General features: G+C 37.9%; 2 protein-coding genes and 1 long non-coding RNA gene across 5 annotated transcripts; 2 read left to right on the forward strand and 1 right to left on the reverse strand.

Annotated features, from left to right (window-relative positions):
• Nucleotides 1-3877: 3877 nt before the first annotated feature.
• LOC108669634 lies at nucleotides 3878-5964 on the forward strand. The gene is made up of 4 exons (XR_001930675.2): nucleotides 3878-3964; nucleotides 4164-4247; nucleotides 4601-4638; nucleotides 4885-5964. It is a non-coding gene; the product is annotated as an uncharacterized LOC108669634 (long non-coding RNA).
• A 1759-nt stretch (nucleotides 5965-7723) lies between these two features.
• Nucleotides 7724-10435, forward strand: LOC108669639 (waprin-Phi1). Of its 3 annotated transcripts, XM_018157019.2 has the most exons (5): nucleotides 7724-7802; nucleotides 8662-8731; nucleotides 8935-8984; nucleotides 9587-9742; nucleotides 10203-10435. In XM_018157019.2, exons 2-5 carry the CDS (start codon nucleotides 8696-8698, stop codon nucleotides 10327-10329), a joined length of 369 nt encoding a protein of 122 aa, XP_018012508.1. In that variant the 5' UTR covers nucleotides 7724-7802; nucleotides 8662-8695; the 3' UTR covers nucleotides 10330-10435. The 3 variants fall into 3 exon arrangements, with proteins under 3 accessions (XP_018012508.1, XP_018012509.1, XP_018012507.1); XM_018157020.2 differs by lacking the exon at nucleotides 7724-7802 and having other exon boundaries at nucleotides 7813-8731; nucleotides 9587-9746; nucleotides 10203-10276; XM_018157018.2 differs by lacking the exon at nucleotides 7724-7802 and having other exon boundaries at nucleotides 7815-8731.
• A 7156-nt stretch (nucleotides 10436-17591) lies between these two features.
• On the reverse strand, nucleotides 17592-21565 carry LOC108669635 (carbohydrate sulfotransferase 3). Its single transcript, XM_018157014.2, has 3 exons — nucleotides 21099-21565; nucleotides 18982-19108; nucleotides 17592-17978 (listed from the first exon to the last, which is right to left on the reverse strand). The coding sequence occupies exons 1-3, from the start codon at nucleotides 21476-21478 to the stop codon at nucleotides 17778-17780; spliced, it is 708 nt and encodes a 235-aa protein (XP_018012503.1). The 5' UTR covers nucleotides 21479-21565; the 3' UTR covers nucleotides 17592-17777.
• Between the last annotated feature and the right edge of the window lie 8 nt (nucleotides 21566-21573).

A 21573-nucleotide genomic window follows, 5' to 3' on the forward strand; every position in this document is an offset into this window, starting at 1 on the left:
ATACTTCGCTGATATCAAAGGTGTTGTAGATACGTGCCAAAAGCGATATAAGTGTTGCGAAATATACACTCATGACCAGAACGCGACAACAAGCGGTACGTTTACACTCACCCGAGGTTAATTTTGTTGCAATTGAAAACGGTAGGAGCTAGCCGAGCAGCAGAGCCGTCATTTATGATGGAATCGACTTTGAAATAATTTCCAGGAAATAACTTATGCATAGTTGTGTCTCGTATTTTAAAATTTGTGTCCCGGATATTACAAAACATTACGAGATCAATANAGAGTACCAAGATTGGAGCAGAGAGGCGCGGGTTCGATCCCGCAGTTCAGAGTACCAAGATTGGAGCAGAGAACTATTAAATTTCTATCAGACACAAAAAATAGATCGTGAGGATTAAAGAATAAAAAGTTTAACCTTAAACTCCTAATGGTCAAGTGGGCAGATTCAACGATATTCTGCTGCCAACACAACAATTAACCGTCTCTAATGAACAAGATACTAAATAATAGTAAAGCGAAAAAAGGCTCATCAGATTTTGTCAGACTTCAAACTTTGTACATACGTTAGGTATAAGTGAACTGTACTCCATATAAATGTTAGCTGTATTAATTCTCAGCCAATCGAGCTTCCGTTAGTTGGTTACGTGACCAGTTATGGCCATTCGCTATTGAAGCAGCCAGGTATCTCTCTACTCTGAAGCAGCCAGGTATCTCTCTCTACTCGAAGCTACCAAAACCGAAAATTAGGGAGGTCAGGGAGCGCATGCCAGAGGCCAGCTTTGCCAAACTTCACACTTAGTTCATATTCCTTTTCGTAGGTAAAAACATTAGAGGGCATAACAGCCGATGAAGTCGATTACTGAAAGCCATAGCGCTGAATGTCCAGTCACAATAATATTATTCAAGCTTGCCAGAGGTAAAAGCATGGCCATTGGCCATGCTGCATCTGGCCAAGCCTCTTACGGCCCAACCGCTTCAACCTAATCTACACAAGTTGCAACATTTCTCCACCCAAAACATAACCTAACCTCATGCAGTGACTGCAGGAAATCAGAAAGGCGGTCCAAGTGCGCTGGTAGAGCCAATTATTGGCTGCAAGAAGGTTGCAATCCGGGACAGCGTGAATAGGTTAGGCCATATGAGGTTATAGGCCTAAGTAGGTACAGCCGGATGAGGCACTGCTTGCTTAAGAGCACGCATGCTTAAGCATTGGCTGAAGACCTACGGCGCTATTGTTTTCGGCAGTGTAAAGCTGATCTGGATTACGGAATTCAAGTGTAGTCTATGGCTTCTAGCTCTGAGGCTGAGTAAAGTTAATGCATGGTGAGGCTGGCCGTTGGTTCCAGGGCTTATTTGCGAGTAAAATTTGTGGCATACGGCTGAGCCCTCGCGATCTGCACTAACCAAATAAAGTGGCTGCCGCAACTGCAATTTACGAGGCACACCTTTTGAGTCGGCCGGTTCGGAGAGTATGAGCAGTACTTTTCTAGCCTTTCTTATTTGCTCTCATCCACGAAATATACATTTAACGATATCATTTAACGTAGAAAAAATTTTGAAATTTTGGAAACGTTGAGGAGACGTTAATTGGGGAAAAATCGTATTTTATTCCGAGATGTCTCATCTCGGCGTACTTTTGATTTTCCAAAATTGCGTTGGAAATGGTACCGATTTGTATCTACAATCGTGCCAAAGCTCATTGTTGTTAGGGCTTTATAGAACAGGTTTTAATTCATCAAGTATCTTTATATTCAAGAAGTATTTTTAGGTTTGAAGAAATTTGTACATTACGTGCACGGGTTAGGAATGCCCGGCTTGTCATTAATTGTTGTGCGGAACCGTGAAGGAGGTGTCGTGTGGAATCAGGGTAGCTAAGAAGCTCTTGGAATGTAAATGTGTGTAAATAGGCGTGAAATCTTAGGCTGTAAACCATGGTGGAAATATATTCTGTAGTTGGTCTAAAATTAGGATATTCAATTATTTATATATTTATTTGTATTTATTTATGAGTCCATTAGGTTGCATTCGTTGATTTGTTGTTGATGTAATTTCAGAAAAGCCTCAAGACTTGAGAATTCAAAACTTAAGAATTACACTCTTTAATTAAGAAACCCGCGTATGACTTGAGCCTTGGGGAAGGGAGAAAAGGGGTCTGAAGGACGACACGAGCCACAAATGTGCTAGAATGTTTAGGTCTAGCTGGCGTAAGGATTGAGCCCTCAACATTGTTTCGTCTCGCCTAGAATGATAAAACAAATCTGACGTAGGAGTCCATTAGAAACCCTCATCCACGACGTTGCAATCACGTGGATATTTACGATGATCTTGAAAATTGCTATTCATGTAACGCCGAGGCTGTAGACACTAGTATATAATTTTAATTTACCTCTGAAAATGGAGCTGCAAAAACGTCCATAAAATTGCAATGGAACAGTGTTGAAATCAGCTCCTGAAATTGCGTGTACTAAATTGCGTTCGATAATCTTGCTGATTTTATGTATAGCTTCAACCTTTAATTCATGAGGTGTAGATTAATAACTTAAAGTTATTCACGTTTTTTTATTGGATATGTGCCCATACACGCACTTTTTACCAATTGACGCCCTTTTCCATGTTATACAGTGACCAGGAATTATACACTTAACCAATCAAGTGAATAATAAATGTTGAGTGACTTGGAATTAAACAAAGGAACGGCACCTATTCTTGATAATTGTATGTTTGATCGAACTGTCACTCAATATTCGTCACTAAAAATTAGACCAAAAACCTGGTTGCTGGTCATTACGCCAACGTTAAGTAATGCCCGAAAATCACCTCGTTACTTCTTCGTACGATGCTTTGCGGTCAGAGCATCAACGTTGAATCTCAACTCAAAACGACGTTGAGAATGTTTCTGCGTTGGCTAAACCTCTTCAAGACACCTTTCAAAGTGTTTTGAGAAAAACTCCAGGTTTTGATGTTTATTCTTCAACCAAAAACCAATGTTTTTCACCAATCAGCATTTCATTCCATGAGAAAACTAGCAAGTTGTCATTATACAACAATAAAAGAGCACTCTTAAAGCCATCAATAAATTTTGATTGAATATGACTCCATGTGTTGTTAAAATTTATAAAGTTATCATGAAAGATAGTTGAAGATTCAATCACTTCTAATTTTCTTAACAAGTAAATTTTATTGATGAAAAAGCTATTCTAGAACCACTATTATTAATCATTACTAAAAAGTACAGATTGCCATTTATTTGTAATGTTTGGTACAGTCAAGTTCTGAGCTAGAACATTGTTCGTACATTGAGCGTTAAATGACCTCACACACTGACTCAAATTATGTACAATTTTTGGCCTCCGATAAAACGACAGTTACCCAATTCACGTCATGTATGGGTTTGAATTTTACATTTTCATAAAAAACAAGAATGGTAGAAATTTTTCAGACTTGAGCACCTAAAATATACGCGTAATATTATTGTTGAGGCAAAAACAATTACATCAGCAATTTACGGATGGCAGTAATTTTTTTTTGTCATTCGTGAAGTTGTTGTTATATTATAATTTAAACTACTGGCCATTTGTGTTTACTGCGTCAGACAATAACACGCTGCAAACCTGGGATTCCTAATCTAATTTCCTTCCAAGATTGTGATGGTGTTCAATAATAAAGAAGAGACTGGCTTCACATATAAAAAGTATTGTTTAGGCAGCGCGAAGAAAATACTTACTTTCCGAGTAAAGGAAGACGAATGAAAATGACAACAACCTGATATTTAGGAATTGATTTCGGGAACAGTAGAGCAAATATTTCTAACATTAGTGAATATTACATACATCCGGTGCACGACTTACCAGTTGCCTCAGCTACTTCGCATCAGCCTTGAAGCAAATTAGTATAAATCAACCAAACGCGTGAAGATGAACGTCATTTTGCGCCTGCACTTAACAGCGTCAGCCCGTACAACGTAAGTAGTTTGTGAAAAGACCAGTCACCTCAGAAGGAAGAACCCGTTTACGTGACAAGTAACCCCCAAAATATTTTCAATTCACGATTTTCATGTGACCTTTGCAAAAACTTACAAGCACATAGGTCTTCCTATGTATATCATACACATGAATGCTCCACTATTCAACTGATTTAAAAAAAATCAATTTTATTTTCAGATTTCCAGAAGCGGAGTCATCCATGAACAAGTCAACCCAATCATAATGAATTTGATAAAATTATTCGCCCTTTTTCTGTTCATGGTGAGTGAGCTGTAACATGTTAAATTAATATATTGGCCGGTCTTTGACCAACCGATTAACTACTATAAAAAGCAATACAATCTGATAAAAAGTGTTTTGTCAACGTGACAGATTGCTACTAAACCTTATTCTTGGAACTAAGGCATAAAGCAATGTTAATATCATGTCTTATTTGTAAATAAAAATAAATTGGACTTGCAACGAATCACTTGCAAATTGGACTTGCAAAATTGCAACGAATCACACCATCATTACTGTTACATTACATAGTTCACGCCCAAATTTTAGGCATCCTTACGTAAGGACATGATTTACGGATTCTACAATTTATAAGAAAACCTTTCATCCTTCAGGCCCTATTGGCTGGACCAACTGAAGCCAAGAGACCGAGGTAATTTAATATAATTCGCTAAAGACTGAAAATAGAGGAACTTTCTCATCGAAAGACCCGATAAATGTTCACAATCATTCTTGATATTTTCCAAGCCGGATTAATTCCTTACTGAATTCAAGGAAATTGGAGGAAGAGCGGGAAGCATAGTAAAAATATGAGGTGTAACTGAAAAATTTTGTTGATAATTTGAAACATGAACTCATTTTCTTTCGTGGCATTTGTTCAATTTCTACATTCGTACAGGTGCCCAGCCTTGAAACGCGGGACAATCGGCATATGCGTAGAGGAGTGTTTTTCTTCCGCTGACTGCGGGAGGAATGGACGATGCTGCAGTAACGGCTGCGGTCACTCGTGCGTCAACGGAAATTGATTTGGAATTACGTATGCACATCCCAGTCTGAAGTTTAACCTGGAATTATACACTAAAGATGCACTGAATTATAGGCATTGCTAGCTTGAAGAAAATGAGATAACACTGCTTTCCAAGTATCCTTAATTACTGAAATATGATAAAACGGTTACGCTCTCCCTGAAACATGTGTCGCCTGGAACGCACTCTTCATCGTTTCAACAATGGGCGACCAAGCTGGGCCTGGCAGTCCGGACTATTATACCTATTCAATCTTGCTAGTTTAGCTACGGGCAATCTGCAATACTAGTGGGAAATTAATGGGTTAAAAGTTTTTTTTAGCTTAATATCATGTTTGCCATAATCGTTTAAGCTTACATAGTTAACTATACTGCATATAAATATTAACTAAACCGCACCTGTGTAGTTGCAACTAACATTAGAAATAATTTATAGTTATTAATAATTATTCAATTATCTGTTCTTTGCATTTACAGTACTTGCGCTTTCGATATAACCCACATAACCCATGAAAGTGAAATTCACGTCATCAAATTTATTGTATCGTCTTTTTCGTGCATTATTCACGAGTTCTGTTCAGAGATTCGCGAGAAGTTGCCGAAGCATTCGAGTATGCCAATTTATGATGATATAAGCTCAAACATACATTCAAACTAAAAAAACAAATATCGAATTGATGTAAATCCAATCCTTATATCCAATTAGAATTTTGCACCTTTTCTTTTAATTTCTTGGTTAATGAACAATTTTGTCAAATTTTCTCGCAGTGACTTTAGATTGCTGTCAAATTAGGCCAATCTCTCACTGGCTGACGATGTGCTCCCAGTCAATAGGTTAATGTAACGAAGAGGGCGAACTCTGGAAATATAATATGGTCGGTCGTACTGTTTTTGCTATAAGGTTTCTTGATGACTTTGTAGTTCTGCTCCGTAAATAAAAAGAAGATTTCTCACTATTCTTAGTACTACGTTCCATAGAACCAACAAGACCGCCGATGCCTCATACAACCGAACTGGTAGGCTACAAATGACAATTCTGCTTCATATCAAAAACATATAATCTAATTAAGATTTTATTTTAGAACTTTACTCCAATACGTCAACACTTCTATACGCTTCAGAATGCGCACGATGAGAAAAATATCCACGGTGACATACGTAATTGAACTCGGAATCAATACAGGTTGTCGTTTTTCAGACGAAAATTAATAGACCTGGTCGTAACAAAATTCGTAGAAGAGTGCAATTAGAAGAAGAGTGAAATTCGTAGATGAGTGCAAAATAACAAAATTCATAGAAGAGTGCATTTTATTTGATAGAACAGTAACATTGTTTAAAATATCGCACTAATTTACAATAAATCCTATCAATAAATCAAGAAAATTGCACGCTTCTGCCGACAAAACGAAACTTTGAATTAACAAATTGGATGTCAGTAGAGTTAAAAAAATGACGAACGGCGATATTAAAAAATGACATAAAAGGGACACCAGAGTCGGCGCTATTCTTCAGAAGCAAAATGCAATAGCTTCAAAGTGAACGGGATTCAACTTATAAGTTAGTTGAACCTTTGGCCAAATTCTCAGTATAGTCACAGCCTCGCATCCTCCTCAAAATCCTTCGCCCCCAAGCAGTAATTTTTAGAGGTAATAAATAGGTAATGTAAGAGTATAAGGTAAAATATGTAAGTTTAGGATCGGCTAGGTTAGACGATCTTTGTCATTTATTATGATCCAATCTATCCTGGCTAAACTTATCCTATCCTAACTTATCTTGACATAACCTAGCTAATTTTTTATTTATTTCGTTTCAAGCAAAAAAGTAATGTCGCACAAATTTTTGGTAAATCTTATCGCGGCCTATTGCTAATAATTACTACTTATTTTCAGAATTTTACAGAATTTCTCGTTTTTAATTGCAGGACCCGACTGGTGTTAATGATTGAATGTCTTCTCTTTTCCCATAAATCTACATACTTGCCGAATGCTGTTTGAAACCTTTATGATATTCAGGTTTACTATAATAATCCTTAATAATTCATATCACGGCTTATTGCTACTAATTTCCAAAGTTCTTAACTTCATGCAAATGCGTTTAGAATTGTGGGAATTATGCGCTGTTGAGTTGCGCTGGAGTCGCGCTGTGCGTTTGAGTTCGCTGGGAGAGCTCACAGGTGAGTGAGGTGAGCTCGGGTAAGTGTCGCCGAGGTACTGCTGAATATATGCATGATAAGACAGTTCCTGTTATCGAAATGTGAAGTTAACATAGCTCTCTGTCTCGAATGTACGAATGGAATAAACAAGTTTGACTTAATTCAGAGTGAACAATGCAACGACGTTAATTGTTATTTGAATTGAAACGCAGGCTCAGTTGTAGGGAGTAATCTATAAATATATTGCAGAGAAGTCAAGTTTGAAGAATATAAGTACACGGCATGATTCTCCAACTAATATTTGTAACCTTCCATTGTGAGTTCCCGGAAAACAATAATTAGTTTCCTGTTTTCGGTCATACAGGGGATGATTATGGGAATGAAAGAGTTTATTCCTTTACGCGTATAAGAATTTAAATCTATTTTATATTTAGTTCCCACCTGATATAACAACTTTGTCTGTATGACAATAGCGGTGCATCGACAAAAAATCGGCAAGCTGCAGCATCTGCGCAGTTCTTTCCGGTCCTGTCAAGGACTATCTTCTCCTGCAGCGAGTTGGCAGTATGGCGTGGAACTACGTGTGGGGAAGTGTGCTGCAGATCACGCACGACGCTGATATTCAGTCAAATGAAAATTGGTATTGATTGAGAGAGACGCCTGCGAAACCAGCAGAAATGTTTGCTGATTTAGAAAGAATTATGAGTTTCTTGTTAAGTGATGTTAGAAAAACTGCGCGGTATACTCTTTGCATGCAGTTGTATATCTGTAACTGTCAGAAAATAGAGTTCTCTTTGAAAAAACAGCAGGTTTTGGCCTATTCATTGCTATATCTACATCAGATAATGAGTATCATACCGATTTTCGATATGCAAATCAATGTAAAGTTATGTGACAATTGCCAAATCGGCCAACAATGTTGACCGATTTCATTGGAACATGAACCGCCAGCTTGGAGGCTTTCATTTACGCTACATTTTACAGCTGCACTGTTTTCAGCTGCTGAGATTTCCGACTAAAACACACAGTTTACTTTAATGTGGTTGGTTCTTACTTGCATCTGTAAAATTGTTCGGAAAAGATTGCCTGACGACAAATAATAAAAGAATACAAAGATCGTTGATCACCCCCTCCATTTAATCTCTTACATTTCACACATTCACAGCCGTTATGTCACTAATATGAAGTTTGTTCAGATTTAACCGAGACGTTCTGTTGCATCCATTAATCTAGTACTTACCCTTTTGTAACTGTCTGGACTTCTCGGTGCCATGCCACTAGGTATTAGCAGCATAGACGACGGTAAATGTGTCCCTGATCAAAGGGTTAAACCAAAGAGTCGTTGTGTTATGCGACGTTTGTTCGAATGTGACTGTGATTAAGCACATTTGATTTGCAATTAAATCGCATGGTCATTATCTCACTTGCTGCATTTAGTATAATTTTTTGTTTTATTTTAAATTTCCTGTCACCTAAAACTCGTTAAATTCTTTCTCAAGGAATAAATATTCTTGAAAGTCGACCGGCGTAGCAATGGAGCACCGACCGCTGATCTTAGCATTTCTCGTGGTAAGCACATCAGTTGTTACAGTAATGAAAGAAAACGAATGCTTGAGCTGCGTTCAGTCGTACGATCTATTCACAAAATTTACTCTTCATTTACCTTCGTCAGTATTTTATATTATAAATTTCCCGTGATTTTATTCAAATAATAGAATCAAACATATTATTACTACGAATGCAATAGTAAATAATGTCTTTCTACCCCACAGGCCCTGGTCATAAGTTGTGCATCTGGCGTCGAACGGCAGTCAGAAAGGCGGTGAGTGTTCCTATGTCAGGACGAATCCTGAGCTCGAATATTTTGTAAATAGGCGAAGTTGATAACCCGACCACCGGCCGTCTCTGCCTCGGTCATGTATTCACATATCATTACACGCTCGTAATAATTCTAAAAGGTTTCAATTCGGCGATGTCTTTACATTTATATTCAAAATTGGATGCAGCAATGCTGTATTAGTACTATATTAATGCCTCATTTCGATGAGCTATTTAGCTTTGTTGCATGACGAGAAATGGCCATGATTGAAGCAAGTTACGTCAGTGGATGATCGAGCGGGAGAACATCATATTATATTAGATTTCTTTCAATATGGAACTCTATGCTGAAATTATGTCGCATTTGTATTCTAGTTTCCACATTCAGCTCATTTTCCTTCCTAAAAATACTTATTTTGAGCAAATTCGTATGGAATTCATCGTAAAAAAAGTTCAGGTCGTAATTCGCAAACGTGCATGACACTCATTTAAACTCCTAGCTACTTTATCCGCCACAGGAAAATACTGCATTTGACAATTGAAAAATGTTGGCATTACCTGCACGTATATTTCACCGCCAAGCGCCAAGTGGTATTTAATTTTCAGAAGGCAGTGCCCAGACCCCAACTCATACGGCCGTAACTGCTTCATCTACCGGGACCAGTGCAAGAACTCGAGACAGTGTCAGCAGAGCGGCCAGCGGTGCTGCCTCGTGGCGGGCTGTGGTCACGAGTGCGTCGACCTTCTCGCCAACAACTCCGTGTACGTACGTCAAGAACTGAATAAATCCCTGAGCTTTTGAAACGTGCCATAATCGTCTGCTGAGATTCAATTTTGTTTAAAGTAAGTACCATTAAATATCCAATTTGGACAAATCAAATTAGCCTACCATGAAAAATTGAGTCGTTTCTCGTGAACTTAGATAATAACTCAACTATGGACTTCTTATATTACTCTCCAATTCATTAACTCTGAAAACATCATATTATTTTAAATATTCAATGCCACTAGTACACCTTGCAAAGGAGAATTACATATATTCTTAACTTCATAAATCAAAAAATTATAAAAATCGATTAGTGATACCGAAAAAAATTTCATCGAGTCTTGTATCTTCCTTTCTTTGTTGAATATGTAGACAGCACTTCTAAAATTTATAATAGATCTGTCGGTTGAAATGTGTCAGAAAAACAATTAATTTTCTTCATTATTTTTATATTAGATGTCCAGCGCCTGATTCGTTCGGCCGAGTGTGCATCCAATACCACGACCAGTGTCAGAGCTCCGCGCAGTGCAGCGCCGGCAAGAAGTGCTGCCTCGTTGCTGGGTGTGGCAAGGAGTGCATGTGAAGCCGGCACCACTGCAAAATAACTCTCGTGTTTTACTGTAACGCTTACAATTTTTTATCTTAATTGCCGAAATATACGATGCTAATTATAACTTCTAGTGAAACCACTTTGAATTATATTCCTAATTATTCCTAAGTCCGTATATGTCCACAGCTCAGCGTAAGCATGCCCGAGTTAAGCATGGTCATAATGCATCTGGCCAAAACTATTCCCGCCCAACCCCTGACCTAACCTAGACAGGTTGCAACATTTCACCACGCAAAACGAATCTGAACGGACATAACCCAGCCTAATTGGCTGCTGAGAGAGGAGGAGCAAGTGTGAAGGTAGATCCAGTTATTGGCTGCAAGAAGGTTGTGAGTCAGCAGGGCAGCATGAATATAGGTTGGGTATAAAGATGTTAGGCCGTAGTGGGTGAGGCCGGATGCAGAACTGCCTGCTTATGAGCTAGCATGATGAAGTTTTGGCCGAAGTCCTTCGGCGCTATATATTATCTTTAAGCAGTGAATCTCTGGTGCAGATTACGATGTTCTAGCGTAGACTGCGGCTTTTACCCCTGAGGATAAGTAAAGTTATTGCAGGCTGAGGCTGAGTGTTGGCTCCATGACTTTAAAGCAAAATTTGTGGTTCACGGCTGCGCCCCCGAAGCAAAATTGTTCCAACCTGCAGCATTATAGGCCCTGGACTGTGGCTTGAGGCCTGAGACAGTATTATAAAACGCCTGTTTCTGTTTATTGGAATTCAATATTCTCTCGAGTTAGCAAAGTTTCATTGGCCATGCCCTTGTGTGAATTAAATAGGCTGAAAACGTGAAGACCATCGCATAAGATGGTTATAAGTATATTATCAACTATATAGGCTGAATAACGGATTTAGTGGTCACAATAGGATTTGCATCTTTTCTTGTAAATCTCAGTCGGTAGTGTATCTTGAAGGGTCGTTCAAATATCACCCATGACCAAGTTTTACTTCAGTTAACACGATAACTCTTTCTGGGCCATTTTAGTTTTTCGGTAGTGTCCTTTTGTTCATGGATGCGACGTTAAAGTAATAAATAATGAGAAAAATTATAATAGTAACTATAGTAGCTAACAAACTGAATGTCATCAGATGAACTTGAATCGAAAGGACTAGCTAATAATTAAGGTCTTATTGCAAATGAATTTAATTTAATTCAGGATTGCCTTATCCTTTTCACGGGCAAGTTACCATATATAGTCAGTTGAAATCACCTCACAAAGTGACCCACTACTGCGTCTGGTTTGTGTTTGAGGCTTCCTTATCATACCTCAGTCAATCACTAATTATCTGACCATCGTTCTATGCATGGCATCACCACCTGCCATGCCCAAAAATTAAAACATGAGCATTTAAATGTAGGTTTTGACTCGGACGATGAAATTGTAGCTCTTTTCGCATTTTTTCAAAAAGTGGAAGTATCAATATATATGTAATTATTTAAGGTAACTTGACTAAATTGAATTGAATTTAATTATTCATATTAAATTGCTGTGTTATTAATTTTTCATTTGCATAAACTAAATTTTAATTATAGAGAAATTATTTCGTGTAGTGACCGCATTTTTATAAATTTTTCAAGTGCAATTTAAACCTGCAATTAATAATCAACATTTTTAAAAATGCAGACGAATAAATATTCGTATAATACTTAATACTTCTTACTTTCTTGAACTGTTTTCTGAAATTTTAATTTCTGGATATCTCAATGCTTGTTCGCTAAAGTGTTATTGACTTGTATAAATTTCGTCCCGCTTTTTCGTTCGCCTTTACTGTGCACTAAATTGCATGAATGACACATAATAGAGGTTTTTCTGAAATAATACGGATTGACATCAAATTTGAAGAGAGCTTTAAATCTAATTTTAAACATAAGCACACGATATCAAAACTATTATGGCAGAGTACATTTCTGACGTGTCTGATCCTATGTACTCTAAAGTGAAGATTTCGATATATAATTTGATTGATATCAACATTGTGCCAAGCGTACATTGATGACAAATATAAAGCGAATTGAATTTCAACCATACTTTTTTGGTTGAATACTGCTTATGAAGATGTTTCCTAAATTCTTCGGAATTTAAAAGATTATTGTACGCCTATTCCGATCCATAACTATTTAATTCTCACATTCTAGATGTTAAATTAAGGCATACGGATGGTGAATAAATTTCGATTGCAGTTCCCTATGAAAATTTATGACATAGAACTATTTTCGAATAATCCTATTTGTACACCAATAAGGTAAAATACATTTTTTGCGTCGACGATCTCCATCTAAATTCAGTCTATATAGGGAACGGCGTAACTCGTACAACGGTTGAAACGCGTCTGTATATAAGGAGTTGTGTCGAAATGCATATATTATAGATTCCATTTTTATTCCCATGATGAACTTGAATGGATTTTGGAATGAACGAAATTCCAGTTTTCTTAAGTAATTAATTAGAATAACATCATGTTCTCTGAATTTATGTTATTTATGACCGTATAAGGTTTGCTCTATTTCTTCTACAATTAAATGAATTCGAAATTCAATGTTGCTGCGGTGAGCTTCGAACATGGCAAAATTAAATTTAGTTCATTTTACAAGACCTAGTTGAAGTTTGGTGACGCTTAGTAAGCGTTCGCATATGTATAAAACCAAAATATTAACATTTAATGATTGAGGGGGCAAGAAAATAATTTCGGCTGAGCGATCGAAATAATCTGATCATACTTTGATTCATTCAAGTTCTGAACTACAGGTTGAAATATATTTGAATTCATACTAAAAGTGATAACCTACATGCTAACAACCTTAATTTTGGTCATATTTTAGTGTTAAATAGCTGTTGGAAAATATATTGAAATTCAATGTTCCATGCTCGACGTTGCTTCATGTTGAAACAAGGTTGTTTTACGTCTGTTCCAGGATTAATTTATCACATATCGACGTAGATTTTAGGTTTAATTTTTTCATTTCGTTACTTTCCAATATCCATTGTTATTCTCAAATAGTCAAAGGCAAACACTGTACCAAATAGAAGTCTCTACTCATAGTCCATGCATATTTATGCTTTACGGGAAAGGCAAAAAGCCGCCTCAGCTACAGGGGAGCATGCCGGAGGCCGAAATAGACTATTAAAAACTATGCTAACAAAAGGTTTGCTAAACATATTTACAATCTGAGAGCCATTTTTTGATTCTGGGTTTCACACTTGGTGCCTTTTTTTATTAATATGGAATCGCTGTAAATTTTTGAACGGAAACCATGTCTTTAAAACGTTTACAGTATTTATCCGCTTGAAATTGTCCGGTATCAATCTGGCGTCTCATTATATTCATTATCTTATCATTATGATCATTTGTAATATTATTATTATCATGTGATATAATTTGATCATCTGTAATTGAGACGTAATATTCACTTGACGTGATAGAGATTGTTGGAAAATTCCAGACCTGAGTCAGCATGGACAACAGCACGTGATAGGTCACGCGATCAATCAAGACCGCAGTATTGGGCGGAAGCCGTGATTCTATAAAAGGGCTGGGTTCCCTCGCAAGCCCCCCTCCCCCGCCCCCGCCCGCTGTAGCAAACATTTATGCGCGCCGCGATGTAACTCGCGTTTTAAGTTACTCCAACTTAACGGTCGATGTCGTAGCCTTTTACCTGGATCGAATGGGTGCGCAGCCGTAGGCCACAAATTTAATCCTTAAATCAGCCTTGGAGCCAACATCAATCTTCTATATGCTATAGATATTGTCACCCTGGCACCTATGCAGCTATACTCAATTGACCCCTCTCACCACACGAGCTTGAAACCAACAATGACTCAGCTCACAAGTTATTATTCCACATAGATAGCGGTATTGCGTCTACTTCAAAGAGTTTTTACACATGCTATCACTTCTTACACATACCGATATAGTCGTAAGGTCCGTCAACCGCGATGGATTGCCGTAAATATGAACTGTTCTACACGGCCTGCCTCATCACCATACTCACTCTGCAAGATTTGAGCCCAGCGTCACTTTCCCCAGCACCTTCTTCCTCCACACTTATTATCCCGTCTCTCCACCTTACCGCTATGGCTGGCTGGAAAGCTTTCCTCGCACACCTTTGATGCTTATTCCTAATTATATCATCTGTGTTTTAGTTAGGTCGAATTTTTTATAATAGTTTATCGAGAGATTTGTTTATCAGTTTCTTTATTTTCTTTATATTGTGATAGATGAATATTGTCACATGACGATGCTTACTTTCGCATGACGCTTCTGTCGAAGCTATCAGATGTAAAATATTAATATATCTATTGCGGCTAGTTTTTCGTTTGCGTATAGTACAAGTGTGTTGAGAATATTTATATGATTTCCAACCAACGCATTAAGTAAATAAATATGCAAGTCAACACTAGTTGTTGAAATAGTGTAGGTTGGTTTGCTCTATACTCATCACCATAAGATCCTATTTAGTAGACGATTTGGAATAGATATCGAATGACATTAGATTAGTTTCATTTGAACAATTCATTTCTGCAGCATCTAAGACGGCGATGAACCTAAGTAACATTTCAATATTCGTCATCAACAATAGGAGACTAAATAATTTTTAACTTAAAGATAAATGGCCAGGCTTTAAAAATGACTTTAAAATACCTAAAAAAATTCCAGACCACTCAGTCCGGGACTTTATTCCAGTCCACTTAGAAATTTATCCCCAACAAGCCGCATAGCCCAACGTTGTTCTGCTTAATTAAACAACGAGCTCTTCCAATATTGCATTCAACATTCGACGCATGACAATAGCGTCATCAACAATACGTGTCTAGTATGCAATTGCACATATCCAGCGTCTATGTCTATTAAAAAATTAAAGGTTCCAAAACAATAGTTGGTGTTCATTCATCAGTACGCTATCTTACTTTTTAACAGACTTCTAAATTTGAACTTATAAAGTGTTCAAATATTTTCACGTCTTTAAATATTATTCATGTTGTCCCTGTCTTCGTTCTAAATATTTTTAGGTATATACGTCGCCATTAATTATTCATTGTCCCACAAACATATTCTTCAATATTTCCGCCTTCTAACACGATTGTTCTTTCTCTTACAGTTCGAGATTCTCATACACTTATGCATTCTTCCTCTCTGCTAGCATTTCTTTTTTCATTTACGTTCCTGGACAAACATGCATGCACACCACATGTATTACCAAAGAAGATTTATTGATTTAGTTACATTTTCTTGAATGCCTTGAGTATCTTCTCAGATATAATGATTTTAAGATAACTAGCTAGTTCTTCAAAAAGCAATTTAAAAATGCATAAATATTTCTATGAAGTAAAATTCTCATTTACTTGAAATGGCATCAACTTGGTGATCTTACTGACTATCACTCACACATAATAGATGTTTATCAATCCCTTTCATTTTTCGTCCAAACTCAGCACGTTATTTCTATGAGATGCGATACAGCTCAGGCATTCTTAACTTTAAATTATGTATGCTCTGTCGATGGAAGAGTGTGTTATAAGAGATTGTCAATTGTCCTTCACTGCATAGTGTATGTAGTGTAAATATGCCGGCAATATCTCAAATTCTATTCGTTGAAAACAAAACTATGACTAGCTTTTTGAATTACAAATTACACTTCATATTGCATGATTTTTTGATTTGCCGCCTCAAGGCAACAGGTTTAGTTTCTAGTTATGCGTATTTATGACCCCTTATCGAGTTATTGACTCTTGCCTTGCCAAAAGTTGATTTCAGCCAACACCAATGAGCCAAAAGTTGATGAATCTTTATGGTGTTGGCTGAAATTACGATATAATACCTGGATTATGGACGAAACTGGAACAAAATTTTTTTTCTGATCAACTAAATATATTTTTTCTAGTCATGGGTAATTTTTTTCATGTCAAGGACAAATTTTTTTATCGCAAGGATATATTTTTCAAGTCAAGGATATATATTTTTATGTCAATGAAATATTTTTCTGCGCGTCTGTGATAGATTTTTTAAGCCAAGAGTATATTTTTTCAAGTTAAGGATTTAATTTTTTGAGTTGTTAATAAATGAATGAATGTCATATTTTTTATTATATTTTTCTTATTTTTAACCGTAAAGTGTTGTTTTATCATTTTTAGACGAAAAATATGCAATTGTGGTAAAGGGACCAAGGGTAGGCACCTTGCCCCAAGCCCATGGAACCATTGCCCCAGGGGTGGGGCAATGGGCCCATTTTGACGCTTTTTTACAAAATAGTGTTTCATTAAAAATTGAATAACTCTATAGGCGTCTAATTCACATCATAAATTCCTCATTAGTTGTACCTTTAAACAAAACAAAGAACCACCTCGTATCAATTAAAACTTCATCAAAAATTTAGTTTAAAAAAGGGGGGCGCACTGCCCCATGTTGCCCTACTGATCTGTCTTTATTGGCGGATCAGGTCTATGTAAATTGGTTCAGTCTTTCAATGATCGAGGAACAAAAGCTCTAAATGCGAATTGATCATCATCAGCACTGAACTCAATTGCAATCCTGCTATTCTTGTAAAATTAAAAGATTAGTAAGCAAGTCAGAGCTTTAGATCTATTTGAAATTTTATTTTTAAGTGATATTGTCTAATGACCTGATTATGAATTTGATTCAAAGTATCGCCTTCTAATTCGTTTAAATTTGATGCCAAATGTGTTCTATAATTTTGTATGGATATTGAGCTCACTGAAATTGGCCGCAAGATCTGCTGCATGACTGGAAGTTTCATCATCGCTAAGACACAATTTATAGCCGACTGAATTTTTCGCCATTTCTAGGTTCGTAAATGCGGGAGTTGAGTTTCGTTTATGCTTGACTCCTATTTTGTGACGTCGTGAAGTTCTAGCATTCACGGATGAATCGTCGGCACAATCATCGTGACCAGCTTTTTGGATTTAATGGGTTTATAAAATAAATTCACAACTGCCGCAATCTCAATCGACGGTGGCAAATATTTCTGCATCTACCTTTTATCCAGCCTTTCATCCGACACTTTCGCATGCAGGTTTGATGGCGATGTTGTATGAATGCAAATGACAATGTTGCATGTATGCAAATAGCGATGTTGCATGAATGCAAATAGCGATGTTGCATGAATGCAAATGGCGATGTTGCATGAATGCAAATGGCGATGTTGCATGAATGCAAATGGCGATGTTGCATGAATGCAAATCTGTCTCTTATACACATCTAGATGTGTATAAGAGACAGGCTTACTGCTCATTGGCACGCTGGTACATTTCAGTGCCGGAAATTTTTGCCTATATTGGCTTTCAACACATAATCATTTAGGTTACACTGTCCTGTAGCAGGTTTGCGCATGGGAAGGAGTATAAAAGTGTTGCTGGTGTTGGGCAATGCTGGCCTCTGTTTAGCATGCATCCCGAAATTCCAATGGTTATTCAAGACAGCCGCACATCCAGCGGCTGCGTTGCATATTCGTGCGCTGAGGTGAACATCTTGAGGTGCATGGATTGGATAACATCACGACACGCATCTTGAATCTTCTCTACCTCAGAAAAGTTGTTCCTCAGTCTCCATTGAAAAGATAATTTTTTTGACATTTTCTTAGTGGATAATAACTCGTGAATGTCAGCCTCCTCCTTCAATGCGTGAGTGTGTTTCCTCATGAACGTTGCCACGCGGGGGGTGAAAGGCTCATCTAGAAACTTAAATATTTTCTTCATTATTTCCAAGAAGGATGCGGGTTGCAGCCTCAGCTAAAGATTGCCTCACAAATTAAACATGAAGAGGCTCCTCGTATTCTTCACCTAGATATTAACGAGCAATATCTCGTAAGTTTTCACGAATCATTGCTTTTGAAATTTTTATTTCATGTGAAGCTATTTCATTTAAAGAATGCCACTGCCCCTGCCATATTAGGATAAAGCGGCAGTCTTCTCTAATATATGGTAAATAATTAATCATGCTGATTCTTTTTATTTTCATTAATCGACCCCTTACAGTCCCCAAATATTTATTGAACCCTTGAGTTCTGTCCTCGAACCCCACGGTGCGACATATTACAATATTACATATGACATATTGACAATACATATGAAACATTACAATATTATGAAACTCGACTTCCACAACAGTTAATTTTTTTTATGGTGCAAATTTGCATAACTCTAATCTACTATTTTTCGATCAATTTCTTGATACTGTTTCAAATATTTTAATCTAATCATTCAAATTATATATATACACAATGTAACCAATCTTCAATAGTTTACACTATTTTTTGGCAAACAATAATTGAATAATCCCTTTGAGTAGGTGAGTTAGCAGCAGCCAAATGACGTTAACAAAAGGTGTCCAGTCTCCAATAGAGAAAATGCGACAGTTCCAGCAGATAAATTATATATTATCTAGTAAATGGTGATTAATAATTCACTGGCCTAATAAATTGTACGTGCTCTTCTTTCCAATCAAATAAAGCTTGAAACCCTAGATGGAACGGAAAGTGGGAATATTCAATAGCAAATAATATGAATTGTAGAATAATGTGAAACTTGCGAATAAAATAAATATACTTTAACATTTAATATGTTCAGGTTAACTTACAGGTAGAGTCAATGGCATCCCCACTGAACGCGAAATTACCTTCAATGCGTGAGTGTGTTTCCTCATGAACGTTGCCACGCGGGGGGTGAAAGGCTCATCTAGAAACTTAAATATTTTCTTCATTATTTCCAAGGGTGCCATGGCCAAATCCTCATACCGCATCCTCCTGTAACTGTCAGCAACTTTTAAAACCACTCGCAATTTTATTGGGATCAAAGAAGTTTGTTTAAAAGTAAAGCTGAAGATAAAAATAAATGATATTCATTCAAATTGTGAACACAAAGCAAGCAAACGTATGTGTGTGATTTTGCTATGTTAGAATGTGTTTGAAATAATTGATTACTAGTTAATGGATAACCTATTCAGAAGAGGAATAACGTTTTTTAATATTGAATTCAAAGTCATTTCAAATCCTACAAAATTTTAAATATGTATTTAACTTCCCGTTCGAAAAAATCTATTCAAAAATTCTACTGATAAATATACTTCGAATATTTGAACTAATCTGCAACAATAACAAGACCGTGAGTATACAATTTCGAATGAAATTCAAAACAGTCCCGACTCAACCTCGAGGTGTTTGCAAATAATCCGCTTCGTGAACCGGAATTGCAATATTATAACGGAAGATGTTCAGCGCTCAGCGCTGTTAAACATCCGTCCTCTTTCCTCATTGGATGAGATAATGACTATATTTAAGTGCGTTGGACTGTGGTTGATGATCGCAGCACGCTACATTCTCGTACTAAATTATTTCTCAATTTATGATTTAGAAGAAACTTCCTTCCTACGTACACTGCAATTCTCAAGGGAAACAGGGAAAGCAAGCTGGCGGTGGTGCAAGTGAGGCAACTACCAATAAGAGAAGCTATAATAATCCAGTGTCGCTAGCATAGCAGCGTGACTTCAAATCTTGAGCGTCACTCATTGGGGAGCGGATAGATCGCGGGATCGGGTACGCAGCCGTGCACCACCAAATTTATGCACCAATCAGCCTTGAAAGGAACGCCTAGCATATTTCCGGACGACCACCAATTAATCAGCCAAGGATTAAGCCATCCGTCGGTAACCAGCCCGTGACATCATCTCGCTTTAAATATAAGGAGCTTTACGCCACCGTATTCTGAAGCTAATAGTCCAGAGAGTAACGGTTGTCCACCACTGAACGTTGCATCGAATCATCACTTCATACCCTGACTTTAGCTGGAACTGTAACTTGCGGACAACGGACTGCGACCAACCAGCCCAGGTCGCCAGTGGAACTGCAGGGAGCGCAGCCGTGCACCACCAATTTCGTGCACCAATAAGCCCTGAATCGAACGCCTTGGATCTCTCCGGACATCCACCAATCAGCCGTAAACCACTCGGCTTTGTCCTCCTCCGGCCTTGCATAGAACCTGCCGTGCACCACCAGGCCGCAGATCGAACATGACTTCCCGGCATCGTTAAATTACGTAATTTTACGTTCACCGCATCTGAGGTTAGGTTTCAGAAAGCAAAGTTCTGTTCCAAAATCTATCGTCCTTCGACTAGCGACTTCCACAGCTTCGCTAAATTACGTAACTTTTAGCTCACAGCATCTGAGGTTAGGTTTCAGATAGCTTAGTTCAGTTCCAAAATTTATCTTCGTATGACGCGTGGCCGTTCGACCGTAGGCTAATTCGAAACACGGGACAGATATATGGACGGCTCCGGCGCGCTCCGTCCGGGTAGTGTAAAATTTTTTCGAGTATTGGCGGGCGCTGCTGGGCCATTCTACGTCAGGCTATTTTCCTGTGGGCCGATTGATCTAATTCAATGGATGTGATCTGTCCCGTGGCGTGCGGCTGATAATGTTACAGTCAAAAAGTGTTATACTGTATACTACGTTCTCGAGGGGAGGGATCATGATAGTCCATTCGATGCACGACAGTGTTGGTCTCCGACAAGCGTCCCTTCACGAGTATCGAAGGCGATTTGACCTGTCGGCCATATAGCGACCCAATGACATAGAGACCGGTATTTTATAGTGAGGACCTGCCGACAGACCTTCTAAGATAACAACGGAGAGTGAGTGATTGAATGACCAACTTAGAACTATGACACAGATACCCACTTGGGAAGATGACTTATTACCCATGCAGCCTAGAAAGTTGGTAAGTTAATTGAAGACCAACCTGTTCGGGTGAGTTCTCTCTATCACATCCCCAGTCTTCATGTCGCTCCTCAGGTTGGAACACAAAATGTTTTCATCGTTTAGGCTTATGTTCTTGTCCCAGGGCATTCTGCGGGCAGACGCAATTATTGCTCTTGGGTCTCGTATCAGGTGGATGATTTTGATGTTAAGATGTGGGTACTCCGCAAGCAGGCGCTCGGCGAGAACGAGTCTTGGCGTCACCACCTTGAGCAACAGCACTCGAGAACGTCTGCAATTTTCCGTCAGAAACTCCGGCGTGTTGCACGAAGGTTGCGGTAGGTCATTGATAGTGAAGCAGAAATCGTGGTCCAGATCGTCAATGAACGTCATCGAAAAATCGAATTTGCAATGAACGACCATTTCAAGCGATTGGTATTCTGTTATGTTCGTCACTGGTTTTTGGTAAAATTTGTATCTGATCCTGGAGCTGACAGGTTCAAATAGGACGAAGGAGT

This window comes from Hyalella azteca, unplaced genomic scaffold (assembly GCF_000764305.2).
Source record: "Hyalella azteca isolate HAZT.00-mixed unplaced genomic scaffold, Hazt_2.0.2 contig17656, whole genome shotgun sequence".
Taxonomy (NCBI): Eukaryota; Metazoa; Arthropoda; class Malacostraca; order Amphipoda; family Hyalellidae; genus Hyalella; species Hyalella azteca.

What these genes read in the sequence shown, in the direction of transcription:
- LOC108669639 (XM_018157019.2), top strand. Translation starts at nt 8,696, where the DNA reads ATGGAGCACCGACCGCTGATCTTAGCATTTCTCGTG. An exon ending in TGATCTTAGCATTTCTCGTG is followed by an intron (nt 8,732 to 8,934) that starts GTAAGCACATCA and finishes TCTACCCCACAG; the next exon opens with GCCCTGGTCATAAGTTGTGC. An exon ending in GAACGGCAGTCAGAAAGGCG is followed by an intron (nt 8,985 to 9,586) that starts GTGAGTGTTCCT and finishes TTTAATTTTCAG; the next exon opens with AAGGCAGTGCCCAGACCCCA.
- LOC108669635 (XM_018157014.2), bottom strand. Translation starts at nt 21,478, where the DNA reads ATGGTCGTTCATTGCAAATTCGATTTTTCGATGACGTTCATTGACGAT. An exon ending in GAGAGAACTCACCCGAACAG is followed by an intron (nt 19,109 to 21,098) that starts GTTGGTCTTCAA and finishes TGACAGTTACAG; the next exon opens with GAGGATGCGGTATGAGGATT. An exon ending in AACACACTCACGCATTGAAG is followed by an intron (nt 17,979 to 18,981) that starts GTAATTTCGCGT and finishes CACGCATTGAAG; the next exon opens with GAGGAGGCTGACATTCACGA.